The sequence below is a fragment of the Mustela putorius genome, unplaced genomic scaffold (genome assembly GCF_011764305.1).
Source record: "Mustela putorius furo isolate JIRA1106 unplaced genomic scaffold, ASM1176430v1.1 tig00003845_pilon_pilon_pilon, whole genome shotgun sequence".
Taxonomy (NCBI): Eukaryota; Metazoa; Chordata; class Mammalia; order Carnivora; family Mustelidae; genus Mustela; species Mustela putorius.
In genome coordinates, this window is record NW_025421998.1 from 63,127,969 (window position 1) to 63,141,649 (window position 13,681).

The window sequence follows — 13,681 nt, forward strand, 5'->3', positions numbered from 1 at the left end:
AGGCAGGTGCTTTACTGACTGAGCCACTGAGGCAGTCCAGAGTGTATGTTCTCTTACAAGTAGCTTATTACTACTTTAAGGATTTTCCACTTTCACTTTTAAAACTGAGTTCTTATGATATATTCCTGGTGATAGCTTTCAATTCTCTTGCACACATTGGCTTATTAGTGATTATTTAGCTTCTCTGAACCTCTTTTTTTTTAAACTGTGAAGTGAGGATACTTTCTTTTTTTTAATTTTTAATTTTTTATAAACATATATTTTTATCCCCAGGGGTGCAGGTCTGTGAATCGCCAGGTCCACACACCCCACAGCACTCACCAAAGCACACACCCCACCAATGTCCATAACCCCACCCCCCTTCTCCCACCGCCCCCCCCCCACAGCAACCCTCAGTTTGTTTTGTGAAATCTAGAGTCACTTATGGTTTGTCTCCCTCCCAATCCCATCTTGTTTCATTTATTCTTCTCCTACCCACTTAAGCCCCCATGTTGCATCACCACTTCCTCATATTAGGGAGATCATATGATAGTTGTCTTAGACATTTAACTTCTGTCTGTCAGAATCCAGAGCCCATGCTCTTAATCAACTGTGGTTAAGACTCGAAACAACCCTGCATTTAAAAAGTATCCTCACTTATTTCACTAGTGAGGATACTTTTTAAATGCAGGGTTGTTTTGAGACTTAACCACAGTTGAAAGAGCATGGGCTCTGGATTCTGGCAGAGAGAAGTTAAATGTGGTTCTTTGACTTATAATCAGAGTGGCGTTGGGCAAATTATTTAGCCTCTCTGAACCATGGTTTTCTTTTCTGTAAAATGATGTATAGTAATAGTACCTGTTTTGTGATTTTGTGAAGATTAAATGAGATAATGCATACAATTTATTAGCATGGTTTCATTAATATAAAAAAGTTGTTAATGGTTATCATTAATATTATTAATTTTATTTAAATATATATGTGTAGACTAGCATTATATTATTACTTATAGTAAAATATTTAAGTTGTGTCCTATTTATTTAGTGGACCTGGCATAATTTCTTCTTCCTGTAATTACTATCAGGATTTTACTAAAAAGGTATTATGTTGTTTATAATGACCAGATATCATGAAGGAAGGTTTGCTTGTGGTATGCACATTCCCCTCATGTATTCCCAGGGCTTAGAAATTAAAAATTGAGGATTCATTGTTCATTCTGTGTTTTTTTTGTTTTTTTTTTTAAAGATTTTATTTATTTGCCAGAGATAGAGAGAGAGAGAGTACACACAAGCAGGCAGAGAGGCAGGCAGAGGCAGCGAGAGAAGCAGGCTCCCCGCCGAGCAAGGAGCCCAATGTGGGACTCGATCCCAGGACCTTGGAATCATGACCTGAGCCGAAGGCAGCGGCCTAACCAACTGAGCCACCCAGGCGTCCCCATTCTGTGTTTTTTTGTATTTATTTGCATCAGTAGTTATCTGTTAAAAATTCTACTTTGCAATTCAAAATTTTTGTGTTTAACTTATTTTTAAAGTTGTATAGAATACCCACATCATTTAAAATGAATGCAAGATACGTACTAAATTTAATTATATGTATATAATGTTTCTGGGCCAGGTGCATATTCCTGTATATTGTTTATTTTTCTATAGCATGTGTGTATATGTATATATTTTATATATATGTATATGTATATATATATAAATATATATTAAGGAATAGGTGATACATGCCTTTTAATTAAGAGAAATTTGCAAACTACTTTTTTTTTTTAAAGATTTTTATTTACGTATTTGACAGAGAGAGAACAGTGAGAGAGGGAACACAAGCTGGGAGAGTGGGAGAGGGAGAAATTGGCTTGTGCTGAGCAGGGAGCCCGATGCGGGACTTGATCCCAGGACCCTGAGATCATGACCTGAGCCAAAGGCAGACACTTAATGACTGAGCTACCCAGGTGCCCCCAAAATTACTTTTCTTAAAAATAATTTTACCCTTGTACTATGTGAGTTAATGAAATATATCTGTCTCATATACTAGAATCTAATAATTAGATTGAAAGTTGCTCTACAGCAAAGATATGATATAGAAGGATGTTTCTTAACTCTGTTAGTACATGGCTATCATCTGGGGAGCTAGAAAAAAAAACCAACACCCAGAACTACCCCCAGAGATTGTGATTCAGTTGGTATACCAACCCTGCCTGGGCAGTTGACTGTGATAAGTCTGGCTTACCATACCAACCACATGGATGAACTCATCCAAAGGATGCTGTTCAAAGGCTGGGACTTTAAGGATACAAAAGTCCAAAGAGGGAACATGTGCAATGAAAGTAAGATATTTAAGCTTTTTCTTTGATAGCCTGAAAATGATGCCCCTTTGCACTGTGGCCCAGTAAAAATCCGTGGGCCTAATGGTTTCTGCTGATGTTTCTCTTGGTGGGAAGTGAGGGAAATCCTGGCCTTCTCTGCCCATATCTGCCCTACTTCCCCGACAAACTGTTAGCCCAGAGTTCTTAGCTTTTGATTTTAATCTGGGAGGGTTTTCTTAGCATCACCATATAAGAGCCAGTTTAGAAATGCAGCCAGCTGAGATATGCGACAATCAATATTACCACTCCTTGATATTTCTATAATTAGATCTGTCATGTATTTTTGTGTTAAGCCATGGAATAATGTAGTGCTTTGATATGTATCTAGCAACTATCCATCTAGTGAGGAAATCCTTCCTTAGAGAATAGTTTATGCAAAAGGTGGTGTGCAGATACTAGATAAGGTAATCCCGTTGCCACATCTACACATGAAAAGAAATGAACACATATTTCATGATGTAATTATTCACCAAGCGCAGGGTGGATTTTTTCATTTGATTTTGATAGAACTTTTTTTTTTTTTAAAGATTTTATTTATTTATCAGAGAGAGAGAGGGGGAGAGAGCTGCAGACAGAATGGCAGGCAGAGGCAGAGGGAGAAGCAGGCTCCCTGCTGAGCAAGGAGCCCGATGTGGGACTCGATCCCAGAACGCTGGGATCATGACCTGAGCCGAAGGCAGCCGCTTAACCAACTGAGCCACCCAGGCGTCCCAATAGAACATTTTTAATAGCTTTATTAAGTTATTATTCATATATCGTACAATTTACTCATTTAGGAGTTCCGTTCTCTGATTTTTACTGTATTTACAGAGTTGTGGAACCATCACCGCAATTCAAATTTAGAACATATTTGCCTCCCTTAAAAGTAACCTCATGCCCCCTTCCCTCTTCCATCCTCCACCTCTCCTTCATTCCCATCCCTCAGCAACTTCTAATCTATTTCTCTAATCCAGATTTCTCGATTCTGGACATTTCATATAAATGGAATCATACAATATGTGGTTCTTTGTGACTGGCTTCTACCCCTTAGCACAATATTTTTAAGGCTTACCCATGTCGTAGTATGTGCCAATACTTCATTTCTTTTGATTACTGAATACTATTTTGTTGTAAGGATATATCATATTTTGTTTATCTGTTTATCAGTTGATGGACATTTGGGTTGTTTCTACTTTTGGCTATTGTGAAGAATGCTGCTATGAAATCTGTTTACAAGTTTTTGGGTGGACATATGTTTTCATTTCTCTTGGCATGGAATTTTGAGGTCATATGGCAAATTTATGTTTAATTTTTAAAGAAACTATCAAACTGTTTTCTTGCATGGCTGTACCATTTTACGTTCCCATCAGCAATGTATGAGATGTCTTTCCTCACATTCTTGCTAACACCTATTTTTGTTTGTTCTTTTAATTACATCATTTTAGTAGATATGTAATAGTATCTCATTGTGGTTTTAACTTGTATTTCATAGTGATTAAAGATATTGAGCATTTTTTCATGTGCTTGTTTGGCCATTTCTATATCTCCATTGCAAAAAGGTCATTTAACTCCTTTGACCAGTTTCTAACTGGGTAGAAAGTACCGCTTATGTACTTACCCATTAATCTGCTATTTACGTTACATGTTATGTTTTGCCACTACTCATTTTTTCTCAGATAGTGTTTCCTAATTATTTGCTAGTGATTTTTTTTTACATACTTGTGCTATCCTATCAACTTGGATAAAATGTAACTTTCTATTGATAACAATTTGTTTCCTTAGGTCACGTTGCAGAATCGACTGGCATTGCAGAAAGCCAAATTATCAGTCTATGTACAGCCACCTTTAGTACTGACCTGTGATCAGTTCACCTTTGAATTTATGGGTAAGTGTTCTGCTTTGGCTTAAAGTCTGTCGTGGTGTGAGGTTTTCTTTTAATTAAAAAAACCTTTTTTTTTGGTTAGTATTTTTATTTCATGGCTGTATTTCTTGTCTGAATAATGAGCCTGGTATCTTTCTAAAATCAATAATTGTGTTGTTTTGCTTATATTTTCCCTTCAAACATCAAGCATGAATGGTACTTTTTTAAAAAATAGCAATGTTTAGTGAATGGTCATTCAGCTGAAGTAATTATAGATTTTCAAGTGCTTTCCTTAACTAGATGGGCCTGTAATTGTACTTAAATACTATAATTTGGAAGGCTTTCTTTATTGGTGTTTCTCTAGTGAGCTGTTTATTGAATCAGTTATGTCTGAAATAAGAATATTGGCTTTAGAGTCTGGCCAAAATTTGAATCCTGGCTCTGACACTTACTCAATGTGTAACCTTCAGTAAGTTACTTTAGTAATTACTTGGAAACTCAATTTCTTTTAATCTGCAGAAAGGGGATAATATCTGTCTGGCAGGGCTGTTTTGAGGATTTAATTGGAAAATGAATCTATGTAAGATATCTCTAATAATGCCTAAAATAGTAGACAGGTCATAAATGGCAACCCTTAGAGGTTTCTTTGCATAGAATCTCTCATACCCTACCATTTACATCCAAGTTGTCATTAGTCCTATCAAAATGATTTCTGATTTATCTTTCTACACTTTTTCTTTCTTTCTTTACTGCTGCTGTTCAGTTGATTATTCTGTATCTTATTCATGATGTCAAGAACATATTTCTCTTTTGCTTTTGTATTACCAACCCTTACTTGAGTGCGCCTGGCAGATAGGGGGAATTAAATAAAATATTAATTGAAACACTGAATGAATGGTTGAATGGTTGAAGTCATCTTATAGGTGATATCCAGATATTGGGTTCTCACTTTATTTTCTAATTGTTTTCACAATACTTCCAATTTTTCTTTCTAAAACACATTCTGAACAGTTTATTTTTCTAGTTAAAAGCATCTTAAGACTGCCTACCTCAGGTTGGAGGTCAAATACATGAATATAGAAGGTGACATACAATCTGCAAAGTTGTTACAGTTATAGTTACATCCATATGCAATACCCCTCTCCCATTTTCCCCTGCAGTCTGTACGATAGCCACGATAAAGTGTACTAATCCCAGTTCCCAAATTCTCTTGCCTTTTTGTGTACATTTTTTTCTGATCATTCTGCCTATTCATCTGACTAAAGAGAAGCAGTGATGTAGAATTTGGTCACCCTTGCCCTGAAGTCAGTTTTCAGTTCTCTATTGGCTATATGACCTTGGGCAAGCTTCTTACTCTCTCCATAGCCAGTTTCCTCATGCACAAAAGCTGGGGACAATAGTAGTACATACCTTACTCTGGGTTATTGTGAGGATTAAATAATCCATTTAAAGTGCTTAGGATACTATCTGGCATGTAGTGTATGCATAATTTTAACTGTTAATAATAATTGTCCAACATTTTGAAACTTAATATTACTTTCACATTTCTTATAGCACCAGAAATGAATAGAACAGTATCCTTTTCAGTTTATCTGAAAGGGAGTTACACACCACCTGAGTTGGAAGGAAATGCTGTTGTTTCTTATTCCAGACCATCAGGTAAGCACACAGTTGTTCACAGATTTATAATCCTAATTACTACTTTTAAATAATTGGAGTTATGAGTTAAATGTTTAAGTGTTTAAGACTGAAAGATACATTGTAAAATAATGCTAAATGGAAAAATAATTCTTGTCTACTGTTAAATAAAATTGTATGTCTAAATTACTTTTATGTGTTAGGGATTATTAGAGATAAGATGTTTAACTTATTTCCAACATATAATGTTTGATTCTGTCTTCTCAGTAGCAAATATGATATATTTTTATTCACACTCAAAGTATGGTATTAGACTTCATTTATTTGAAGAAAAAAGAAAAGCCTAGTCTGAATTCGTGAAAAAGATTATTATGAATTTCTCTAATATAAAGCAATATTGAGTTTCAGACACTGTTTTAATGAATGACTAAATAAAACTCTTTTGTATCATACATGTTAAAACATTTAAGAACACATTTACTAAAATTTGATCTGTGTTTTTTCAAGAAACTCTTTTGAAACAAGTTATCTTTAGTCCAGTTGAGATTCAGTTAGTGTAAATTTTAACTTCATTTGGTCAAATTTTATAGTTTGTTTTTTTTCCTATGCAGTGAATTTTTCATATTAACTGTTTAACAATCTATTTATTGGTAGAATATGAATAGTCATTTTTTTTCATGATGTTATAACATAGTGTAACTGATAATAGGGTATTTTAGCAATGTTACATTTGTATTTTTTAAACATTTCTATACAGTTTTTTAGTTCTAAAAGTTTTAGAGATGCCTTGATTATCTTTTTCTTTTCTATTGATGTCCACTTTGCATATTTAGCAATATTTTTCTTTTATTTATTTCTTTTCAGCGTAACAGAATTCATTGTTTATGTACCACACCCAGTGATCCATGCAATACGTGCTCTCCATAATACCCACCACCTGTCTCCCCCAACCTCCCACGCCCTGCCTCTTCAAAACCCTCAGATAGATTTTCAGAATCCATAGTTTCTCATGGTTCATCTCACTTTCCAATTTCCCCCAACTCTCTTCTCTCTCCATCTCCCCTTGTCCTCCATGTTATTTGTTATGCTCCACAAATAAGTGAAACCATATGATAATTGACTCTCTCTGCTTGACTTCTTTCACTCAGCATAATCTCTTTCAGTCCCGACCATGTTGCTACAAAAGTTGGTATTCATCCTTTCTGATGGAGGCATAATACTCCATAGTGTATATGGACCACATCTTCCTTATCCATTTGTCCATTGAAGGGCATCTTGGCTCCTTCCACAGTTTGGCGACCGTGGCCATTGCTGCTATAAACATTGGGGTACAGATGGCCCTTCTTTTCACTACATCTATATCTTTGGGGTAAATACCCAGTAATGCAATTGCAGGGTCATAGGGAAGCTCTATTTTAAATTTTTTTTTTTTTTTTGCTTTATAAACCCATTTAATTCTCACAACAAGTTGGTTTTATGTTTCTCTTGCTTAAATATTTTTGTTTCTGTGAAAAAATAATTTCATTAAAAATAATTTTCCAATAGTGTATGTAATATGCTCTCAATTATTCTTTTTTTTTAAATTTTTTATTTTTTATAAGCATATATTTTTATCCCCAGGGGTACAGGTCTGTGGATCACCAGGTTTACACACTTCACAGCACTCACCAAAGCACATACCCTCCCCAATGTCCATAATCCCAACCCCTTCTCCCAACCCCCCTCCCCCCAGCAACCCTCTGTTTTGTGAGATTAAGAGTCACTTATGGTTTGTCTCCCTCCCAATTCCATCTTGTTTCATTGATTCTTCTTCTACCCACTTAAGCCCCAATGTTGCATCACCACTTCCTCATTTCAGGGAGATCATATGATAGTTGTCTTTCTCTGCTTGACTTATTTCGCTAAGCATGATACGCTCTAGTTCCATCCATGTTGAAAGGGGTCATCTATTTTTAATTTTTTAAGGGATCTCTACACTGTTCTCCAAAGTGGCTTCACCAACTTGCATTCCCACCAACAGTATAAGAGGGTTCCCCTTTCTCCACATCCTCTCCAACACACGTTGTTTCCTGTCTTGCTAATTTTGGCCATTCTAACTGGTGTAAGGTGGTATCTCAATGTGGTTTTAATTTGAATCTCCCTGATGGCTAGTGATGATGAATATTTTTTCATGTGTCTGATAGCCATTTGTATGTCTTCATTGGAGAAGTGTTTGTTCATGTTTTCTGCCCATTTTTTGACATGATTATCTGTTTTGTGTGTGTTGAGTTTGAGGAGTTCTTTATAGATCCTGGATATCAACCTTTTGTCTGTACTGTCATTTTCAAATATCTTCTCCCATTCCGTAGGTTGCCTCTTTGTTTTGTTGACTGTTTCCTTTGCTGAGCAGAAGCTTTTGATCTTGATGAAGTCCCAAAAGTTCATTTTTGCTTTTGTTTCCTTTGCCTTTGGAGACATATCTTGAAAGAAGTTGCTGTGGCTGATATCGAAGAGGTTACTGCCTATGTTCTCCTCTAGGATTCTGATGGATTCCTGTCTCACGTTGAGGTCTTTTATCCATTTCGAGTTTATCTTTGTATATGGTATAAGAGAGTGGTCGGTCGAGTTTCATTCTTCTACATATAGCTGTCCAATTTTCCCAGCACCATTTATTGAAGAGACTGCCTTTTTTCCACTGCATATTTTTTCCTGCTTTGTTGAAGATTATTTGACCATAGAGTTGAGCGTCCATATCTGTGCTCTCTGCTCTGTTCCACTGGTCTATGTGTCTGTTTTTATGCTAGTACCATGCTGTCTTGGTGATCACAGCTTTGTAGTAAAGCTTGAAATCAGGTAACGTGATGCCCCCAATTTTGTTTTTCTTTTTCAACATTTCCGTAGCAATTCAGGGTCTCTTATGATTCCATACAAATTTCAGGATTATTTGCTCCAGCTCTGAAAAATACGGGTAGAATTTTGATTGGAATGGGATTAAAAGTATAGATTGCTCTAGGCAGTATAGACATTTTAACAATGTTTATTCTTCCAATCCAAGAGCATGGAATGGTCTTCCATCTTTTTGTGTCTTCTTCAATTTCTTTCATGAGTTCTGTAGTTCCTTGAGTACAAATCCTTTACCTCTTTGGTTAGGTTTATTCCCAGGTATCTTATGGTTCTTGTGCTATAGTAAGTGGAATTGAATCTCTAATTTCCCTTTCTGTATTTTCATTATTAGTGTATAAGAAAGCAACTGATTTCTGTACATTGACTTTGTATCCTGCCACATTACTGAATTGCTGTATGAGTTCTAGTAGTTTGAGGTGGAGTCTTTTGGGTTTTCCATATAAAGTATCATGTCATCTGCGAAGAGAGAGTTTGACTTCTTCTTTGCCAATTTGGATACCTTTTATTTCTCTTTGTTGTCTGATTGCTGTTGCTAGGACTTCTAGTACTATGTTGAACAAGAGTGGTGAGAGTGGGCATCCTTATCGTGTTCCTGATCTCAACGGGAAGGCTGTCAGCTTTTTCCCATTGAGGATGATATTTGCTGTGGGTTTTTCATAGATAGATTTTATGAAGTTGAGGAATGTTCCCGCTATCCCTATACTTTGAAGCATTTTAATCAGGAACAATGCTGTATTTTGTCAAATGCTTTTTCTGCATCAATTGAGAGGACCCTGTGGTTCTTCTCTCTTTTCTTATTGATTTGTTCTATCACATTGATTGATTTGCGAATGTTGAACCATCCATGTAACCCAGGGATGAATCCCACCTGGTCATGGTGGATAATCTTTTTAATGTTTTAACAATGTTTTTTAATAATTATAGTTTTAATTTTGTCTAAGTAAATTTTCTGGCTTATGCATTGGCAACTCTATACTCTGAGATGATTTTACAACTTTAATACATATTTTCAAAATCTATTTCTTCTGCTTTGTACATTATTTTGCATTAGGTTGTTAAAAATTCATTATTAGCCAGAATTGACCATTTTGATAATTTATTTAGATTTTATTTAGATTATTAAAATTCTTAAATTTTTTAAAATTTATAATACTTATAAAATTATTCAATTAAATTATTAAAATTTGTGGTAATGTAAATATTTTATGTTTAAATGACTTTGAGAAAGCTGGCTTCAGAAAGAAATACAAAATTTTCATAAGGCATCAAGGAGTGATAGACATTTTTAATTGGATATTTCTGAAAAGAACATTGGTAGTTTTAATGTTATTTTAATTTTGAGTTGTGAGATAAAAAAGAAATATTTAACTAAAATATCTAGATCATTTATCATTGAGTGTCTCCATAATCAAAGGGAATTTTATACATTTTATCCTTGTTACATTTCAAATATGTGTGGTAGGTGTTGATGCTTTAATTCAACTAAGTATTTCACTTGTTTTCAGGGAAAGGGGTAATGCTGGTTGAATATGAATTTAACATAGAGAAATGGATTATGTAGCAATTGGGCAAAATGTTTTAAAAATACATTATGAAGTTGTAAAATCAGTCTGTTATCTTATGGTTACACATGCCATTTTTAACTATTATGCTTTTCTAAAGACAGAACTTAAAAGATTATAAATTATTGCTAAACCAAAGAGCATAACGTTAATTAGTCAAAAGTCAATTAGAAATTAAAATGTAAAAAATATCTATAAAAGTAAAGGAATACCAAGACAAGCCAAAAAGACATTATTTTTGACAAAATGTCAAAAATACATTATAATATAAATGAGAGTAACTGAAAATACTGTGTATTTGGCCTTGCACTCAAATTTTTTCCCCAACAATTCATTTAATCCTCTTGATGTCATTTATATTGAGTCTGGTCTGCTCTTGGTCTAGATTATATACCTTACCTCTTTTTATTTATTTATTTATTTATTGCCATATTTACACTGGAATAACACACTGTCATGGACTTCTGAGAATGAATGGCAAATATATTGTTAGATTTTACTTATTCATGTTATACTCCTTTTAGTTGTGAATTGACTTATTTTTGTTGGGGGCCATTAAAATCATCTGAGAGACTCTTGAAAATTTTAGTTTATATTTTTAAACAGGTGTATATTAAATATGTATTGTAATTTTACCACAAATAATTTGTTGCATTCTTTCTCTCCTATCCTTTTTTGCATTACCTCTGATGGATAGATCGAAATCCTGATGGTAAGTGAAATGATGATTTAGGACAAAATGAATCTCAGAATTGGAAATTTGGTCTGTGAATTGAACTAGTATTATACCATGAATGAACTATTTTTACAGACTGCTGTTTTAACCACAGACACTTCTTTAGGATGATTCAGTGCCTTCATGTGGCTATGGAGAGGATCATAATAAATGTTTCCTCTCATAGAGACTTGCCATTCATTATTAGTTGTTTTAGAGTCATGAAAAAGAATGAAGCTCCATGACTGTTTTGGAAAAAAAAATCAGAAGTGTCATTGACCACTTATATCTCTAAGTTTGGGTGATTTACTCATATGGCCTGCTATCTTATTTTACTTAAATAAAGAATAAGGAAAAAAATGGTGTTTGTCACTGAATTCTAATTGTTTGTTTTCTTTTTCTTTCTTGCTATCTTTTTTTAAATTGAAGGCTGGAGTAAAGCAGTCAAAATGTAACTAGGGTATAGAGAAAGAATAGGCACTTTTTAAGTCTTTTGATTATGGGGTCTTTTTGATTATGCTAGTGATTTTGATGTTTGTTCTATGACCAAAGGGCAGCCACTAAATGGTTTTAAGTATGTCAAAAAGTGCATGGATATGAACATGCACACACATGCTTTTGCCCTGGAAAGGAGAGGAATAGAAATGTATTGTGGAAAGATCACTCTGACTGCAGTGTGAAGAACTGGTTTTGAAAGACAGCCAAATTGCCTGTCAGAAGCTCAGTTGGAGGTTATTGCAGTAGAGTGGAGTAGAGGCTATGGAGATGGGGCAGAGACTTATTCAAGCCTCGGCTCAATAGTTGTTAGCACCTCTAATGCACAGATTTTCGCATCTGAGTACCATATCTAGACAAAGGGATCAGGGTTCTTCGAGAAAGGGCTGTCCAGGTCTGGAGAAGGGAAAGTAAGAGAGCCTGTCCTATATTGTTGAGTCAGAAAGCAAAGAATTAGTCAAGAAATGATCACAGTATATCACAATGATTCATATGGGACACTTAGAGCATCAAAATCGTAATGTAATTATTATAATATATTGAAGACAAATAGAATCTATGAGTACAGTGATGAAATAAAGGCATGTATAGAGGGAAAACTCTACAAAAGGAGGTCAACTAATAAATGGAGAATGGGTGCTAGAATTAGAGAATCATTGTTTTGCAAAACCTGTGTAATAGTTCAGTTAAGATTCATCAATGGACACTAAACTTATTGAAGTAATAGAATATTCAAAACATTACCTAATGGATTACTTTTTAATTATAAGGAGAAAACAGTGTCTCTACAAGAGTGATTTGGGGGGCACTTGGGTGGCTTAGTGGGTTAAAGCCTCTGCCTTCAGCTTGGGTCATGATCCTACGGTCCTGAGATGGAGTCCCACAATGGGCCCTCTGCTCAGTGGGGAATGTGCTTCCCCTCTGTCTCTCTGCCTGCCTCTCTGCCTACTTGTGATCTCTTGTCTGTCAAATAAATAAATAAAATCTTAAAAAAAAGAGTGATTTGGTAGCACTACCATAACCAAGTGATCAATGTTAGTGTCATTAATATCAGCACAAACATTATATACTACCTGTACTGATGCACATATCTTTTGAGATATACAAATTGTCTGTTTTCTCTGTATCTGTTGTCTGTTTTCTGTATGTCCAAATAGATCCACTGTTCTCTCTGATCAGAGTACCATGAGCACTTATTCTGTGTGCCTATTTCTTATCTTGTTTAGAACTTGTGGGACAATGTCATCAAGGTTATGACCCCTTGAAATTACCTGGGTTTATCTTTCTTATTGTTGATAATTATATGTTGATTATTATTACCGGTTGATTATTACCGGTTTATCTTTAATATCTTTAAAGAAACCTTTATTTATGAATCTACTGCAGTACCTATTATAATATGAATTTCATTACCTTTGTTCCTTAGGCTTTCCTAGTAGATTTTGGGCTCTTCGGGAGCAGGGTTCAAGTACTTGTCTTTAAATTGTGTGATGTCAGGGTAAATGACAGGCACTTAGTTATCCTACTTTATTTTTCTTTCTAGACACAGACTTAATGTGGTGGTTTCAGTTTATTATATTTTAAGATAAATATTAGATAATATTAATAATAAATACTTAAAAAATGATGGCCGTAATATACTCATACAGTTTTGGTAATGCCAACAACCTGAGTTGCATTGTGTCTGGGAGGTGAAAATATATTTATATGAGAAAAATTTTATAGGATAAGTGTTTAGCTTAATAACATGAAGTATACTTGTCAAATTAGGATTTGGGTTATTAAAAATAACTAATTATTAATAATGAATATTTACATTTTACTTGGCAAGATTGAATTTAGCTGGTAAGATTTTATACTAACTTTTGTAAAATACCATATTATTTAAGTGATTTATTTTGTCTTTAAAAAATTAGTAAAGGTTATTATGGGAAGGAATTTATTCTCTCTTACTATAAATTCAGCCCAAACCATGAGAAAAATATCCCAATACATGGAAATTTTAGTATTTCAATACAAAGTTAATAATCTCTTATGATATATTTTAAAATTACAATTAAGCTTCAGGGAGTAGGATTGCAATATTCAGCTTCACCTACTTGGCAGAATTAAATAATATGTTGCTACTTAGATCTTAACTTAGACACAAGGCTTCAAATTTCAAAGACTGGTCCATTTTATTGGCCTGATCTGTTCAGGCTCTT

General features: G+C 34.5%; 1 protein-coding gene across 3 annotated transcripts in view; it reads left to right on the plus strand.

The window, feature by feature from the left end:
* BBS9 (Bardet-Biedl syndrome 9) overlaps nt 1-13,681 on the plus strand; it is a 447,161-nt gene that overhangs the window by 184,101 nt on the left and 249,379 nt on the right. For 2 of the 3 annotated variants that reach the window (XM_045062860.1, XM_004762628.3), the window contains 3 exons: nt 4,106-4,208; nt 5,739-5,843; nt 10,965-10,979. In XM_045062860.1, the coding sequence (XP_044918795.1) occupies nt 4,106-4,208; nt 5,739-5,843; nt 10,965-10,979 (223 nt within the window). The remainder of the gene's footprint in view (nt 1-4,105; nt 4,209-5,738; nt 5,844-10,964; nt 10,980-13,681) is intronic. The other variant, XM_004762629.3, reaches the window with a different exon arrangement.